General features: G+C 51.0%; 1 protein-coding gene across 2 annotated transcripts in view; it reads right to left on the bottom strand.

The window, feature by feature from the left end:
* LDLRAP1 (low density lipoprotein receptor adaptor protein 1) overlaps positions 1-15,913 on the bottom strand; it is a 36,007-nt gene extending 20,094 nt beyond the window's left edge. Inside the window, exons 1-2 of one of the 2 annotated variants that reach the window (XM_084652588.1) lie at positions 15,720-15,913; positions 2,247-2,389 (exon numbers count right to left, since the gene is read on the bottom strand). In XM_084652588.1, coding sequence (XP_084508714.1) covers positions 2,247-2,389; positions 15,720-15,804 — 228 coding nt within the window. In that variant the 5' untranslated portion in view covers positions 15,805-15,913. The remainder of the gene's footprint in view (positions 1-2,246; positions 2,390-15,719) is intronic. The other variant, XM_084652587.1, reaches the window with a different exon arrangement.
* Positions 15,914-18,255: the final 2,342 nt, after the last annotated feature.

Genomic DNA, 18,255 nt, shown 5'->3' with positions numbered 1-18,255 from the left:
TGAATTTTAACTGCCCTTCAAGACAGAACCAATTAAGAGGACAAAAAGCATTAGATTGGCCACATGTTATAATTCAGCCACCTGCAGCCCAGTGAAGAGAACCTCAGCTCTCCTACTGAGTACAGCATCTCCCCACCTGCCAGGCAGTCATCAGACCAGCACCACTTCAAAGTGCCGACAGCAACGCGGCAGGTTCCAGACCCTCACAACCCAGCACTGTCCCTCAGTGAAGAGCCTCAAGGAGAGTTGTACTTACAGGGAGACTTCTTTGTGTGCACACCCAGAGTCCTCTAGCCAAGGGCATGAGCTTCCACCCACCACAGCAATGATCACCAGAGATCCCGGACACAGCATGACTAGCAACCCAAGAGTTAGTAGGCACCCAAGTGAGACAGATGAACGTCAGTTTCACAGAGACAGACAACTTCACAGTACTTTGCAAGAGCCATGCCCTACTGGGAGAAGCCAGAGATCCTGGAGCAGAGAAGTGAGCAGTGCCCTCCCCAAAGCTTAAAGAGGGGAAGGGCCACACTCCCCAATCTCTGCCACGAGGTACACAGCCAGTCGCAATATACGTTTCGTGACACGCCCATAAGCTTTGGGGCCAGATGCTCAGCTGGTGCAAATTTGCTTCACTTTACTGAAGTCTGCAGAGCCCAGTGATGCTAGCAGAGGCTCTGCCCCTAGGTCTTGCTGGAGGGCTCAGCGGCTGCAGGAGTCATAACCCACCCCAGAGTTCAGAGTAGGGGAGGAATGTGTTAATGTATGTCATTTCCCAGAATTTCCCAGAGCCCTCCCCCGCCTATTTCATTTCCCTGGAAGTTCAGCCCCTGTCAGGAAGATACTACTCACTGCCCGAAGCTTTGAGCCACCACATTTAGTTTTATGCGGATTAACCATGCGACTGAGTCTTTGCCTCATTCCATTTGATAAGTGTCTAAAGATGCATTAATTTGCTGTAGCACTAGTGGTGAATAAGGATGGACTCCTAAGTAAGTTGCAGTGTTAAATATTTAACAGTCGGTAGCTGTACGGCGCTGGCAAAATTAAAGTAGCATCAGTCAGCTGCAAGGGAGACTAATTGCCTTTTCAGTGGCCAGGAACGGGCTGCACAGTTTGTGCTGGTCCCTTCCAATCCACCTCTGGGATTGTAAAGCTCAGAGAAGCCCATCCAACCAGGGGTGCGAGAACCAGAGGGGCTGCTGCACCCCATAGCTTGAAGTGGTTTCCAGTTTGGTTCGATGGCTTTCAGCAGCCGCCCCCCCCGCAACCCCTATAAAAACTGTTCCGATGCCACGGCATCCAACACAGCCAGATAGGGGACTGGGAATTCCCATACCAGAGGTCTACTAACGCATCTCTGGGGAGACAGAGGTTGGACATGAAGAGTATATAGGCTGCTTTTAGAGTAGTTGTACCATTAAGAAATCAAGATTTGGCAAGGTATCCACAATACTAGAGTCTCTCCCTGGGATATCTATCTGCAACCCTGAAGTCTTCCTATAACTGTGTGTCTCAGCCATGATTAAGGGTTAAACCATAGCTGCAGACACAGCAATCACCATTCAAGGTTCTCTTCCTATAAGGAGGACCAAGTATAGCCATGGGAGAGAGTTCTAGCGAGCACTAGGCCAGCGGTTCTCAAAGTGTGGGTTGGGACCCCAAAGTAGGTGGTAACCCTGTTTTAATGGGGTTGCCAGTGCTGGCATTACACTTGCTGGGGCTGAAGCCAAAAAGTCTGAGCCCCATGGCCCAGGGCTGAAGCCAAAGTCTGAGGGCTTCAGCCCTCCGCGGCAGGACTCAGGTTACAGCCCCCACCTGCCCAGGGCGGGAAGTCCTGAGGGGGGCAGGTCTCGGGCTTTGGGTTTGGCCCCCGCCCCCATGGGGCAGAGGGGCTCGGTCTTCAGTTTCCCTTCCCAGGGTCACGTAGTAATTTTTGTTGTCAGAAGGGGGTCGCAGTGCAAAGAAGTTTGAGAAACCCCTGCACGAGAGAGAGAGAGAGATCATATACTAGGTTTTATTTCACCTAAACTCCACAGTCCTTCTGGGTGACCCATCATCAACTCCTTGCTGCTTATGCAAAACCCTCGGAGAGGGGTGTGTATAGGAAGCATTTACATCCAGGATAAGCGTTCAAGAATCATTTGCTTCAACACCAGGAAGAGAAGAGTCTGCATTGTTTGGTTTTGCAGGGATCTCCTTTATTAGGCGTCAGATCTACTTAGAACCCCGATGAGGGCACTCACCATTGCCACAATTCTTTTGACGGCAGCTGCCGAGAGATCTTCTCCTTTGGGCTGTTCCACCAGTGTCATGCCCATGTACTTTAGGTTGAAAAGCATTCCCTCCAGTAGGGTCTCTCTGGTGTCGGTCCAGTTTTCCGGTAGCTCTGAGGAATAGCAAAGATCTTTAGTCTCGAGCGTACTAGGACCTGAGAAGTGATTTCATTAAACATGAAAATGCTGCAAGGTGATGCAAATGTGGGCAGCTGGCTCATCTGCATCTCACGTACTTTTGCCCAGGTGTCAGAGGGGGCCATGGAATGCTACTACACAATTGTCACGATCTGGAGGTATTTGAGAGAGTGCTAGCTACCGAAAGTACTTCGGTGATCATCACTCCTCCTGCCCCATCGCTGTGGCATCTTAGCATTATTCAGGTAAGACGATGCTATTCTGCCCTCAGTGAAGAAGAAACCTTGCTTGAAGGGAGATATCCAGGCCAGGCAGAAAGACTCCCAAGGCCAGGCCTTGGGAAAGAGGTGCATGACCTTGGTGGAGAGAGACTCAGCCTGATCTCCCACTGAAGGGAGAAGACAAGACCCTACAGCTCATCTGGTTTTGCCTCATGCAGTTCAGCAAATGAGCTGCAACAGCCCTATAATAGAACCGGGGATACGTTCTGGAGCAGAATGCTCAGCAATATGGCCATGTACAATCATCCTCTGTGTGTGTGGGGGGGGGTGGGGGGGGGGGGAGAAAAAAACCAAAAACAAACCAAAACAAAGACACCCTTGCCCAATTTGGCTCCTCCAAGCATTGCCCTGTGGCCAAGTCCTCAAGCACTGGAGAAAAGGTTCCTCATGAGAGCCATGTTGCTAGGAATAAGTTTATTTAAAGCCACCCCTTCCCCCCCATCCCTGTTTGATGCAGCTGGTGATCTAGCCAGAGGTGTGTGCCAGGTGGTGGAGTCACCAGAGAGGACTAACTAGCACATACAATTCTGCAGCCGTCCCAATGGATCACACCTTCCTTATGCCCTCCTGAACAAAGCTCCTTTAGGACCAGCCAATCCCCTCTAATTAACTGCTAAACGGATTATGAATTAGCAGAGATTGTGAGAGTGCTAACATTACCTTATAAGTCTCTGGAGTGGGGAGGCTTTTAGCAGCACAAGCCAAGAAAAGGACCAGAGGTGTTTTAGTCCAAACACACCCCCGCAGCCAGACTTAAAAACGGTGTTACTCTGCTTACAGCTGCCCCCAGACTCAGGTCAGACTAGGGGAAGCAAAGAGGGGGGGTATGCACAAGTTAGAGCGCATCTGAGCCCGAGCCCATGCACAGAGTTGGAGTCATATGAGCAATCGCCCAAAGGGAGTGTACGCAGATGCGAATAACTAAACTGCACCAGCGGTCTTCGCTATCACCCCCAAGGGGAGAGAGCGCGCGTTTCTGCATCCAACATTGATGGGAAAGATTGTTCTTGGCACTCACTTTCTCCAGTTTCGCCACCCCATCTCCTAGCCCAGTGGCTCTCTATCTTTCCAGACTACTGTACCCCGTTCAGGAGTCTGATTGGTCTTGCGTACCCCCCGCCCCCAAGTTTCACCTCACTTAAACTACTGTCCTATAAAATCAGACAAACATTCAGACGTCTGTCAGCGCATTATTACTGAAAAAACTGCTGACTCATTTTACCATCTAATTATAAAATACATTTCGGTGTATAGAGCAGTATAAACAAGTCATTGTCTGTATGAAATTTTAGCTTGTACTGACTTTGCTACTGCTTTTATGTAGCCGGTTGTAAAACTAGGCAAATACATGGGTTGAGGTACCTCCATAGAATAGAATCATAGAATAGAATCTCAGGGTTGGAAGGGACCCCAGAAGGTCATCTAGTCCAACCCCCTGCTCGAAGCAGGACCAATTCCCAGTTAAATCCATGTGAACCCCTGGCTGAGAACCATTGCTTAGCCTGTAAGAAGAGTTGCTTCCTTACCCACGAACTGCATGGCCCAAGGAATGCAGATTCTCAGGCAGGCCAGTGCAGCTCACCCTGTGGCTAGTGTGCAGAACCACCTGAAAACCCACCAGAGAGCCCCCAAGTCAGAGAGCCTGGCTTCACATGGTGAACAGCAATTGCTCTGCAGCAGCCCCCTCTGCGTGCATTGGCTAGTCATGTGGAGCAGGACTAACTGATGTCAGAGCAAACCCCTCCCCACGATGCATGCTTCACTGAGCTTTGCTAGGCACCGAAGGGAGACAGGAAGCTTGCACAATAGCATTTAAACATTCCAGGCCAGATCCTCAGCTGGGGTTAATCCACACAGCGGTTATAAACTGGTGCGCTACATAAGTGGAGGATCCAACCCTCTGTTTTGAGAGAGCAGGGAGAGATTGCCTCAATACAGCAATCACGTACACTTCTTAGCAGTAGAGAGACCAGACTTGAGGCTCGTGCAGGCTATTGTTTGACGCCAATCTGAACAGATCAGGTTGTGTCGTCTCCCAAAAGGCCTCACGTGGCTTCCTCCCCCAGGCACAGGGCCACCTCTCGTGGCAAGGTAGTTGTACTAGACTTTGCCGCTTTCCTACTGCTGTGTGAGGTAGGGGCCCCCGATGAGCGAGTGGGTAGGACTGATCACAGCACGGAGGCACCAATTCATCACCCCCGTAGCTAGTGATGTTAGAGGCATACTGGAACCGAAGACGTGGAGCAGGACTGGAACGGAGACCTGGCTGCTCAAGCAGAAGCGTTGGCAGTTCAGTTGTACCAAGACTAAATACATCTAGTTCATCAGGGTCTAAGCCGCTCTAGAATTCACCATAGCCTCGGGGATAGAACCGGGAGCCTCTCGCTCAGGGCAGGCCCCTGCTACCAGCAGTAAAGGAGATTCCCCTTCCAGCAAAACTCGACGAGCTGTCAAGCAGTCCTATTTCATGCCAGTAGGGGCAGCGCTGCACACATCCTAACCAGTTCATTCCCACTGCACCGAATCAGAGCCCGCTCCAGTGAGCGCATTTAATTGGTCACAAGGTTTTAAATTACAACTAGACAAGGGCTCCACCTCCCCTTCCCAGGGAAGCTGCTATGAGCATGGGAGGCGGTCTTCACTCCTATCTATGGAAGGCACGAAAGAGGGCCCCAAATAACGGGGGCCACTGAACGGCCGTTTTGGTGGAAGAGATGGGTCCGTGTCCTTGCTCGAGTACCTATCCCCACTGCAGCTAGTGGCTGCATGCTGGCAAGGAGAGGCGTTTACAGCACACCGCAGAGGATTAACGCAGGCAGGGAATGCTGCCCAGGGGCCTTCGGCCTTTTCCACCTCATCTAGCAGCAGAAGCAGCAGCCTTGACCAGCCTCCAAACCTCTAAGGGTCTGCTGCTCATTTCAGAGACACCAATGATCCTTCCCCGAGAAAGTTACATTAAAGATCCAATTGCTTCTTCCACAACCATCCAGCTATGGCAGCACGGTCAGACTAGCCATGCTCAGAGACGGTTGTGGAGGGTGCTGTGTGTGGGGTATTGGTCTACAGGTGGCCCACCACTTCTTGCTGACGAGGTGGGGGGTGGTGGTGTTGTCTAGCAAAGGTCTCTTGGGTGCTGCTCTCCCCCACATCCACCTTTTCCTCAACCTGCATCAAATCCACATGCTCCCTTTCCCAGTAGGGGCAGCTACTCTAAGCCTGTGGATGTGTCATTACACAAAGTAAAAACTATTTCCCCATGTTTATTCCCCCCCCTCCCCCCCCACTGTTCCTCACACATTCTTGTGAGCTGCTGGAAACGGCCCACCTTGATCACTACAAAAGGTTCCTCTGCCCGGCTCTCCTGCTGGTAATAGCTCACCTTAAGTGATCACTCTGGTTACGGTGTGTGTATGGTAACACCCATTGTTTCATGTTCTGTGTATATAAAATTTCCCCTCTGTATTTTCCACTGCATGCATCCGATGAAGTTAGCTGTAGCTCACGAAAGCTTATGCTCAAATAAATGTTAGTCTCTAACCTGCCACAAGTCCTCCTTCACTAAGCCTTCAAGACAGTCCACTCCAGCCCCCATGGGGCCCATTCCAAGGGAGCTTGGCAAATTGCTCCCCTCAGATGCAAGTGAGCATCTGGCAGCGTGTAGGTACAGGCCAACCATGCCAGCAGGCAGATCTCACTAAGGGCAGGTCACTGCTCACTCCTGGAGGCAGCATGTCAAGTACACACACACACGCCCAAACAGCACAGGTACAGATAGAGTAGCTAGCAGGGCTCTGCTTAGGAGACTCAGGTACAGACCACCAAACCCTGCGGGCACGTAGACGCGATATGGCTTGCTACGTGCCCTACTATTTAAGCAGGGTCGTGTCTCCCTGCCTCTGGAGCCTTTCCCCACTGCCTCCCCCTTGCCAAAGCCCCCGTCAAGAGCTGCACGCCACAGAGTGGACACAGCCTCTTTTCACTGCAGCGTGTAGCTCCATACACGCAGCATAGGATGTACTGTATGAATCAGGACATAGAAAACCCCTGCCAGACCTCCGGGGCTTCAGAACGGCAGGGTCACAGGGCCACAACCCCGCCTCTCCACGCCCCCACTCCTCTCTGCTGAGCAGAACTGCTCTCCACAGCAGGGAATTCACCAGCAGCCTCTGCTCTGCGCACATGCTTTTACAGAGAAAACCTCCATGCAATCCTAAACCAGAGGGTGACTTCACCCTGATGCAGCGCAGGGAAAGGGAGCGGTTAGCCCGGTGACTCAGACACCACAGAGCAGGGCACATTTCGGGCTCTTAGGGGTTATGGAGAGGAACCGCCTCTGCCAGGTTTTGGAGCCAGGTGCTGTTTCCTGGTGCAGATTAGTAGCCTCCACCCCTCCAGGCAAGATCTGTAAAGCACTTTGAAATCTACGCACTGCATCAGTGGTAGTCAACTGGCAGACCGTGGGCCTAATCCAGACCTACAGGCGCTTTTAAATGGATCCCAAAATTTTCTCTGGAATTTGGACCTTGACAAAAAAAAAAAAAAAAAAGATAAAAATAAGACTACCCTTGCACTACACTGTCAAGATCTGTTCTGCAGTGCATTGGAAGGGCTACAGCAGAATCAGAGAGTTAGATTTTAGGGTTTTGTTGAATTCAATAGGAAAGTGAATAGACTGTCATTCCTGGGGATAGTGAATCAGACATCCAACTGTGTTTTATGCTTCCCCCTAGATGTGGTCCAATAAGTGTATAGTTCCATCTCTAGAGCAGTTAGAGGGGACACTGGCTTCTGGCACCCTAGGATGAACAAAGTGATCAGGGAACACAACAGTGCTAATATGGACATCATCATTAGGTTTCACCAAAACACCCCCTTTGAAATGGAAGATAGAAGTTCAGCTGTTTCAGGCTGTCTGAAGACTCAGGTATAAAGTCACTCATTTGTTCACATATGAATGTTAGGGCTGTCAATCGCAGTTAACTCACGCAATGAACTCAAGTTAATCACGATTTATTGCAGTTTTAAATCACACTGTTAAACAACAGAATAGCAATTGAAATTCATTACATATTTTGGCTATTCTTCTACATTTTCATATATATTGTATTCTGTTGTAACTGAAATCAAAGTGTATATTAGTTTTGATTACAAATATTTGCACTGTAAAAGTGATAAACAGTATTTTTCAATTCACCTCATGCAAGTATAGTTGCGCAGTCTCTGTCATCAAGGTGCAACTTACAAATGTAGATTTGTGTGTGTTACATATCTGCACTCAAACATGTAAAACTTCAGAGCCTACAAGTCCACTCAGTCCTACTTCTTGGTCAGCCAATCGCTAAGACAAACAAGTTTGTTTACACTTACAGGAGAGAATGCTGCCCATTTCTTATCTACAAGATCACCAGACAGCGAGAATAGGCATTTGCATGGCACTTTTGTAGCTGGTACTGCAAGGTATTTATGTGCCAGAGATGCTAAACATTCGTATGCCCTTTCATGCTTGCACACTGATGAGGCTCATTAAAAAAAAAATAATTAAAATGTGTGACTGAACTCCTTGGGTGAGCATTGTATGTCCCCTGCTATGTTTTAACTGCATTCTGCCATTTATTTCATGTTTAGCAGTCTTGGATGATGACCCAGCACATATTATTTTAAGAACACTTCCACAAAATGCAAAGAAATGTGAGATTTCTAAAGATAGCTACAGCACTCGACCCAAGGTTTAAGAATCTGAATCTGAAGTGCCTTCCAAAATCTGAGAGGGACGAGGTGTGGAGCATGCATTCAGAAGTCTTAAGAAGACCAACACTCCGATCCAGATACTACAGAACCCGAACCACCAAAAAAGAAAGAAAGTCAACCTTCTGCTGGTGGCATCCGATTCAAATAAGGAAAATGAACATGCATCGGTCCACACGGCTTTGGATTGTTATTGAGCAGAACCCGTCATCAGCATGGATGCATGTCCTCTGGAATGGTGGTTGAAGCATGAAGGGACATATGACTCTTTAGCGCATCTGACATGTAAATATCTTGTGACACTGGCTACAACAGTGCCATGCAAACACCTGTTCTCACTTTCAGGTGACATTATGAACAAGAAGCAGGCAGCATTATCTCCTGTAAATGTAAACAAACTGGTTTGTCTGAACGATTGGCTGAACAAGAAGTAGGACTGAGTGGGCTTGCAGACTCTAAAAGTTGACATGGTTTTATTGTTGAACACAGTTCTCTTTTTGTACATAATTCGACATTTGCAAGTTCAACTTTCATGAAAAAGATTGCACTGCAGTACTTGATTTAGGTGAATTGAAAAACTTTTTTTTTTTTTTTTACAGTGCAAATACTTGTCATCAAAAATATAAAGGGAGCACTGTATACTTTGTATTTGTTGTAATCAAAGACAAATCGATTTGGAAGTGTTGAAAACATCCACAAATATTTAAATAAATGATACTCATGATTAATCTTTTTAACTGTTTGACAGCCCTAACGAATGGTTCTTTTTCTACCCCTAGTGTTACAAATGTAGGGTCCCCCCCTTCATTTTAAAGGAGAAAAGCTTGCCTTATGCAGCAGGGAGCGGATTCTGGGCAGCACTGGAGGGCATTACATGGGGAAAAAAGTTGGGGTGACAGTACAAAAATACCAGGATTAAGAGTCAGACAGAACATGACAGTCTGTTAAGGAGACAGGAGTATAGCAGGACCTCTTTTCCGTGCTCACCCAGGCATCTATAATGTGCCCAGCATTGTAATTACAAAGATTTAACAGGTCTTTGATATTTTAGGAACGAGGCCACCTTTGCATGCCATTTCTAAAAAAAAAAAACACAGCTCCTCCATTTCCCCCTCCCCCACAAAAAACAAACAAAACCCACACACATTCCCAACTCAGTCAGGTCTCCAGGACAAACCCCTCAGCTTCCGCAGCCTGAGAGACATGCCAGGCAGGAATCCTTGTTTTCCAGAGAACATGGCATTCCCCCTTCTGCAACTGCAAGCAAGCCAGCCATCTGCAAGGCACAAGTAAGGGGGAGGCAGCAGACAGAGATTTCACCCAAGTCTGTCCAACTATTAATACCCTGTTTCAAGGTTTGCCGGTGTTGGCAGCAGCCACTGAATGAGATACAGCAAGTCAGGACTCGCCGTTTGGGGGAGAACATGCAAGTCCATCAGAGCCTGACAAATCCTTGCAAAGCAAAACCGCTGCCAAAGCAAAGAGATGCACAGAAGCTATCAGCGGTGGCCAGAACAGGTGAGCGTACTAGAGACTACAGCTCTGTTGGTGATATATTACACCACCTCCTGCATTCCTCCAGATTTTGGAACTTCAGTGACAAGCCAGGGAGGTTTTGGATCTGACCTACCAGCTGTGCTTTGGTAAGAAGCATGAATCACGTCATCCCTGCACTGTGCCCATCTGCTCTGCTCTGATGAGCAGATGGAGAATGCCCCATATTCCTGAATAGTCGAGGATAGTGGTATCAAGGGGTGGGGGCTATAGCCAGGCTGTTTATATGTGCCGCCAGGCCAGTCAGCCTAGGAGAGGCACTACAGGCCTAGCCTGAAGGCAGGCAAGAGGAGTGAGCATAAACTGGTTTTAAAAAGGGGAAAAAAAAAAAAAAGGGCGGGGGGGGTCACAACACAGCAGCACTGAAGCCTTTTGAACACATAAGGGCAATTGCAGGATTCTGGGGTCTTTCATGGCCCTATCTACTCCCAGGCACAGAGTGGACATATGCACATCTCCCACAGGGGGAAAAAAAAAAAAAAAAAAAAAAAAAATCAGAAACTTCACCCAGGCTGGGATTTCTGGGAACCTGAATCCTGGTTCCAAGTGAGCCAGCACGCTCAACCCCAGGCCATGGGAAAGAGCTGGACTGGACACCAGAGTGACTCCTAACCCTGTTTATCCACAAGACTGGACAGCCCCTGTCAGGTTCACAGGAGCAGAATGCAATTGACCAGAGCAGGGGCTGAAATGCAGTGGAAATAGACAAAAAGTCAGGGGGACTTGGAATGCCCAGTTGTTTCCCAGCACCAGTGGGCCTCTGGCATTCAGACTCAATACAGCTCATCTAGCCTGTAAGACATGGCAAGAGAGTCTATTTTGCTTGGCTAGCCTGAGTCTCTCAGTGGCCTCTGTACCAGGGGGATGCTATTTTTAGCCAGGCTTTGTTTATTCTAAAAGCTCCCCACCCCAACCCTTGTGGTTGTGCAGATGACCCGCTCCCAAAGTTTAGCAGGGAACCAAGGACAAGCCAGATCCTTTGTTTAACTTGGTACCATCTGTTTACAGACATAACGCAACAAGGGGCTGAGTTTTGTCAGCATTAGAGACTCTTCCAGTACCACCGATTTCCTTGGCTTCCCACCCCCACGATTCCAAAGTAAGCGACGGCTGGCCAGCTTATGAGGTGCAGCAGGCCAACTCTTACGACACATCTCAAGCCCTGCTCAGAGGGACAGATGCCTGTTATGGTCCCACTGTGCTTTTCAGCCTCTGAGCACTTTACCAGCAGCTGAGGGAGCCCAATGAGCTGGAGAAGTGAGCACCAGGTTATGAGCCAGGCACCCCTTGTTTGTTTGCTCTGCTGCTATTGTGATGACTTCCTCTGTGGCTTTCAACAAGCCACAAACCTCTGCGCCACCTCTCCTACTCAACCCTCCTGCCCCACGCGTAGAGTGCAAATGCTAACGGACCGGCTCCAGATGGACGCGTACAGCTCTTCCAAGCACAGGGACTGACCATGAGGTTTTTTTTTTTGTTTTGTTTTTTTTTTAATATTTGCCTTCTGGGTTTTGAGCCTTGGCAGGGGCAAGAGGAGGCGTGGGGTCACCTTTTTGAGCTTCTGAACCAGGAGGGCTAGAAACCAGGTTTTTAAAGAAGGCAAGGCCAAGGTTCACATCATCACAGGGCTCCGGGAATATTTGAGCTTGCGGGGGAGAAGAGTTAAGAGGCACACGATAAAATGGTGAGTTGACCACACTGTCTAGACAAGCAGGGGTGTGAAGACTGGTGGAGCCTTTCCATTTCCAACACTGGGTGCAACGAAGGCCTCATACCGCTCCTGAAGCTGCGCTGGGCTTGTGTGCATGGGGTGGGGGGTGGCAAGCACTGTGCATCTAGGCAGCTGAGTAACATTACTTGGGCACTGAAGCAGCTAAGTAATCTTGTTCTGTGAGTTGCATATTCAGGCTGAGAGGAAGGGGTTTGAGGAGGTGGGGGAGACCAAGGGAGAGGATCCTCAGGTCCCACTTTGACTCCATGCCCCCAGTTGGGAAGTCTGAACATCGACAGCTTTCAGAGGCACACGGATAGCCAGGCTTCGCTAGCAGCCGTGCTTGCTTAGGAAGGAAGCTCCTTGGTTTCAGTTCAGCCACTGAAGTACTCGGAGAGGAAGATGGTTTGCAGCCCAGGAAGGGGAAACTGTCAGAGCTCTCTATCAACTTCACCAAAACCATTCCCTCCCCTGGATTTCCCACTAGGACTCTCAAGATCTTCTGGGGCGAAGAGAAGAGCACATCTTCCCCACACTGTGCCAAAAACAAATCGGGAAGTGCCCACTGCTCCCATGGCTTGGATGACCAGCCCTTCACAACAGCACACCCCTCCTCGGCTGCTCCCCCAATTTTACTGAATGGCAGAGACTGTCAACTATACAGCACCAAGCACCCCTTTGGTTAGATCTATGACGCATGGCTCACAAACTGATTTAGATCAAGAATTACAATCAGCATGCAGCTGCTCAACGTTGAGAGGCAGACCGGAAAGGGGCTGCAAAGCTCACAGTGGTTTATGCTTTGGTGGGGGGGGGGGGGGGTATGTGGGGGGAATAGATGTGTTCAGACGAGAAACCTTTTCCATCTTGGGGCCTCCAAACAGATTCCAAGATTAGAGTGTCACAAGTCCCCATTCCAAAAGAGCGTTATCATTAAGTTCATTTTGAAGGGGGCGGGGGGGGGAGGGGGAGAATCGAAAGCTAGATAACACACACACACACAAAGCCTTAGTAAGTCCAATGCAATCAAATATGCTTTTAACAGAGAGTCCTTTCTGCAAGAGGTCAGTATGCATTTACCTGGAATCACTGCTACATTTACACAGCTGATGTCTCCATGCCAATTGACAGCGACTCCTGCTTTTCACTCATTTACTCAGCACACAATTCTCATGCAATTCACAAGCTTGTTTAAGACAATTTAATAGTAGAGTCAGAACAGCTTCATTCTAAGACCAAAAACTGGTTTGCTTTTAACTCTGTAGCTGGGTACGGGTCAGAAAAATCCCTCCACGCCACTCTCTGCAGACCCTGTACCAAGTCACAGCCCAGTGCCAAAGCGTCTACAGCAGAGATACTGTAGTGTAGTTTCAGATCCAGAGATACTAGCCTCTTAATCCTTAAAGGAGGCAAAAAACCCTGGAGTAAATCTCAGAGGATTAGTCAAAAAAATCATGCAGTTTGATCTTGCCACCATGTAGCCAAGACTCCAGACACTAGGGGTTTTATTGGCACAGGGAGAGCTGGCAAAGGAAAATACTTCATTCTTAAACCTGGATTAGTGTGCTTTGGTCTGCTGCAGGGATCTTGGGCTTTCCTGCACACCCGCTGGTAGCAAACTTGGTCCTGCTTCTTTACTGCACCTCTGGTATGGGAAACAGAGCACTTCATGAAAACCCCACTTATCTCCTCCCAGGAGTTTCTTCACATAGCTTTTAGGGAGATGGCAAAAATGACAGGCTATTCCTGGATCCTATCAATGGACAGGACTGTGCATATTCACCACGGTAAGTCAGAACTGGAAGGGGAGCAATCACAGTCTAGCACTTTAGGCCTTATGGAAGAGAGCAGCCTGGAGGACCAGACTAGCTCTTGGAGAGCGTTGAGCAGGAGGCTGTTCCCAGCCTTGGGACATGGAGTTAGGAGTTGGTGAAAGGGACAAAAGAACCAGTCAGAGAATCTTGGTTGGAGCAGAGAGGCTGGGACATCCCATGGGAGGAAATGAGATCAGAGAGCGGCCTCCTTTAGAAGGTGAAGACAAGAAGCTTGATCTGAATGAACCAAGGTGCAAGGGGCAGGAGGAGCTCAAGGTGATCCTGGGAGCAGCATTCTGAACACACTGCAAGGCTGGAGATGGGGAGGAGGATATACCACACATGGCAGGAAATTAATCTCTCATACTCCCATCCAAGCTGCAGCAGACAGGAGGGGGAGAGAGAGAACACACATGGAGTTTAGCTGTTGGGAGAGGAGTCCGAGATCCCACCAAGATTGAGAGGCCAGGCAGGCAGGCATATCATAAGAGTGCTAAAAACAACTGAGAAGGGGAAGAAAGTTGAAAAAATTCCACTTCAAACCCTTTCGTTATTGTGTGGGAGCAGGGAAAGGAACCAGGGCTCTGTGTACACATGGCAGGTGCCCAGCAGCCTTGGAATGAATGCAAGTTACAGCTAGCTACTGTTCAAAGCTCAAGAATCTAGTAGCAAGCTGGATGGAGTGTGCAAAATCAAGCACCGCAGTGAGATTTTTTTAAACTGGTATCCTGGGTGTAGTGACGAGAAAATATATTTTTAAGCCAGCTAATAAAACCAAAGTTACAAGTTAACCACCGATTTGACTCTGGATGAAGCACAACTAAACCAAAGCAAAAAAAAAAAACCAAAACACCTACTGCAGAACTTTACCCCTTTCCACGAACCCAGTACCCTGTGAGTTCCACCTGTGATGGGACAGAAAGTCAGCCTGGATTCTCCTTCTTCTCCTAAAAGGAGAGTTGGGCTAACATCTGCCATAAAGGAGGGCAGGCTTGGAGAGAACACACGCGACCAACAGACTAATGCATGTGCTAATGTACTACTCCTGACACACCGCATTAAGACGTGTAAATTGCTCAGCAGGCAGAGTGTTGTGTGGTCTCATTACGCTCCAGTCTTCTCCTGTGAATGCAACAACTCTTGTTTGTTTAGAGTTTCCTTTTGCGCAAAAGGAAAGAAAACCTGGACATGCCACAATCAACGACAACAATCCCAAAGCTGTCGAGCCGAAGGAGAAGTAGGGTGGTTTGTCTGCAAAAGGCGAGACTTCGGGTAGAGAAGGGGTAATTTAAGGGGTTCAGAAACATACAGTCCTTCTTAAAAGGAAGTCAAGTCAGCGATCCCTGGTAGGAGCAGCCTGACAGCAGAGCTATGGAGTTCGCAGGTAAGCGGAAGGTGACTCACTAAATTGGCTCAAGACATCCAGGCAGGCCCATAACCTCACCTAGAAGAGGAACAGTGCAGCAATTCCTAAAATATAGGGCTACAACCCAGGGTGCGAGGAAGAGGAATTCCTTGGTTAGCCACCATCTCATCATCAATCATTAGAAGCAACACACGCACCGTGGCCTCATTCACTTGCCGGAGCCCTTCAGTAACTATTAACCCAGCTCCACAGCATTCTGCTTGCGCATTCAATCGCGGGCTAAGAACAGGTTCACGAGTCTTAGATGTGCGGACGGGGCTAGGGATTGTCCACACCACAAGGCAGCCCAAGCCAGGCCCCAACCTGCTCCCCCAGGGGGTAGGGACTGGGAGTAGAGCAATAGCTGTACGTGTGGGTTGGGTTGGGGGGGGGTGCTCTGGGTTGGCCCCTCTCTGCTTGGGTGAGAAGGGAGGGAGCAGAGGCGAGATTTCACTGTAAGGCTGGAGAGAAGAGGAGGAAGCCGAGGCAGGACCCAGCCACGACCTGGGGGGTGTGGGACCATCCTCCAGCTCAGCAGCTTTTGGGCATGAGGCCAAGCCCCGCTGCTCCTCTCGGGCCTCGGGAAGCCCCACCCCAGCGGGCGCCCCCGAGCCCAGGGAGAGGCGCCAGCCGGGCTCGCTCCCAAAGCGGAGAAGCAGGTAACTGGGCGGGGGGCAAACCCGGTTCCCGGGGGGCCAAGGGCGCAGCAGCCGCCCCGTGCGAGCCCTGGAGAGGGGCGGGCGCCCCCCACCCCAGGGATAAGCCGCCCGCCGCCCCCAGCCCGGGGGGACTCACTCCGGTGCTTGCCGCTGCCCCAGGACTGCTTGGCGGCGCTCGGGCTCCGGATGAGGGCCCGGCCCGCCGACCGCAGCGCCTCCATGGCGCGCCCCGCCGCGCTCCCCCAACTCCGGCCAACAAACTTTGCCCGGCGCGGCGGGCGCCGCCTCCCGGCTCGGGGCGGTCGAGGGATGATCGCGTGGGGGGAAGTGGGAGGCGAGTTTTATGTAGATCCGCCCGGGCTGGTGCGGCTGGTGACGCGCGGCGGCTCCCCGCCCCGGGCCCCGCCACCTCCCCGCCCGGCCTGGCCGGGGCCGCGCCGCCCGGGACAGCCTGAGGCGGGCGTGGCCGCTGGCCCGGGAGCGTCGTGTCAGGCCTGGGCCCCACTGGCGGGAGGGGGGGTTCCCATGGGGTGGTGGCAGCAAGGCCAGCCCGCCCCCGCCGCCGGTGCAGACCCCTGTCCCAGCGGGGGGAACATCGCAGCGTGCCCCAGGTTGAAACTAGTATCAGTAAGGCCCGGTGTGAAGGGGGGGGGGGTGATTGTCCCCCAAAAAATTACAGCTGAGTCGGCGACAAGCCAGGGACAATTGCAGAAAAGCACGAATGGACCTTATTAGGTGCCCTCCTAAAGTCCATCAGACCTGCCCCTGACTTTCCGCCGTGGGTCGCCCAGGGCTGACACCGGGGGCCTGTGGCCGGCAGCGGAGACACGGGGCTGGCACCGGGGGCCTGTGGCCGGCAGCGGAGACACGGGGCTGACACCAGGGGCCTGTGGCTGGAAGTGGGGACACGGGGCTGACACCGGGGGCCTGTGGCCGGCAGCGGAGACACGGGGCTGACACCAGGGGCCTGTGGCTGGAAGCGGGGACACGGGGCTGACACCGGGGGCCTGCGGCCGGCAGCGGGGACCCAGGGCTGACACCGGGGGCCTGTGGCTGGAAGTGGGGACACGGGGCTGGCACCGGGGGCCTGTGGCTGGAAGTGGGGACACGGGGCTGACACCGGGGGCCTGTGGCCGGCAGCGGAGACATGGGGCTGGCACCGGGGGCCTGTGGCCGGCAGCGGAGACACGGGGCTGACACCAGGGGCCTGTGGCTGGAAGTAGGGACACGGGGCTGGCACCGGGAGCCTGTGGCTGGAAGCGGGGACACGGGGCTGGCACCGGGAGCCTGTGGCTGGAAGCGGGGACACGGGGCTGGCACCGGGGGCCTGTGGCCGGCAGCGGAGACATGGGGCTGGCACCGGGGGCCTGTGGCCGGCAGCGGAGACACGGGGCTGACACCGGGGGCCTGTGGCTGGAAGTGGGGACACGGGGCTGACAGCGGGGGCCTGTGGCTGGAAGTGGGCTCCTGCTGTCAGCCGCCAGGGGCTCAGTGGGGGGGGAGGTTCTGGGGCTGACAGCAGCTGCCTGGGACTGAGTGTGGGGGCCCAGGGCTCCGGCTCTCAGATCTGCGCATGATGGGGCTGTCCAGTGTCAAAATTGCAGGGGAAGCCTCCTATGGTGGAATCCACAATATCTGCAAGCTAAGTAGGGCCTTGAGGATAAATGTATAGAACAAGCAGTCTAAACCCTATGGTCTGAGCTTGGGAAGTCCCATCCTTGGGCCGTGACGGGCCCAGCATTGCTTCGGAGTCTTAGTTAAGCTCCGATGGCACTGTGACCTGCCCAGAGAGGTACCTAGGTTTCTGGAGCAGGACAACGCCTTTGCCTTCCCCAGCCAAGCACTGTCAGGATCAGTTTTGGATGTAAGAGAGGTCCCGAAAGCCGCTCCCGCCTGTGGAGTTAGTGGCTGTCATGTCCGTGTGTTGCATAAATGTGTCATCGGGGCTGGACACAATGGCCTCATGTCCCCCATGCAAGAGGCTTTAATTGGTCATGTCATTTGATCATGAGGCAGCCACTCCTCAAATATGGGGACCCTCCCAGTGTTATTGTTAAGGAGGCCTCATGCTTAAATCAGCCAGCTCAGTTATCCCCACACACATACCTTGGCAACTCTAGCATGATTTTGCCCCCAGACTCCTAAGGGTCCATATTATCAAATCAATGGTCTTTTCACAATTAAACTTTCCATCCTATTGTATGGCAGTGGTGACCCTCTTTCATCTAAGCTTGATTCACCATTCTGATAAGTCCAGAGTGTATTTGGATTTAGAATTGAAAATCATTTCCACCATAAAAAGAAAAGGAGTACTTGTGGCACCTTAGAGACTAACGCATTTACAAGTACTCCTTTGCTTTTTGCAGATCCCGACTAACACGGCTGCTACTCTGAAACATTTCCACCATGTGATTACTGCATTGTATAATGTACAGTACATGGAAAATGAGAACTACTATCAAAAGACTTTAATGTGTTAAAAAGGCATGGGAAGAACAATTTTTTTGTTTCCTTAAAGCCTCAAATGTAGTACAAGCAAATTCCATGCAATATTTTAGTGTCACATTTAATAAAGGCCTGTACATGTGTAACTCCATGCATGTGTAGCTTACTTGATTTCAGCTGGCTACTAGCATGCTTTAAACATATGTGCATGAGTGTTGGTAGGTTTA

The sequence above is a fragment of the Lepidochelys olivacea genome, assembly GCF_965140295.1.
Source record: "Lepidochelys olivacea isolate rLepOli2 genome assembly, chromosome: 19".
NCBI lineage: Eukaryota > Metazoa > Chordata > Testudines > Cheloniidae > Lepidochelys > Lepidochelys olivacea.
The sequence above is the reverse complement of the archived record's forward strand: the minus strand, read 5'-3'. Positions and strand labels throughout refer to the sequence as shown.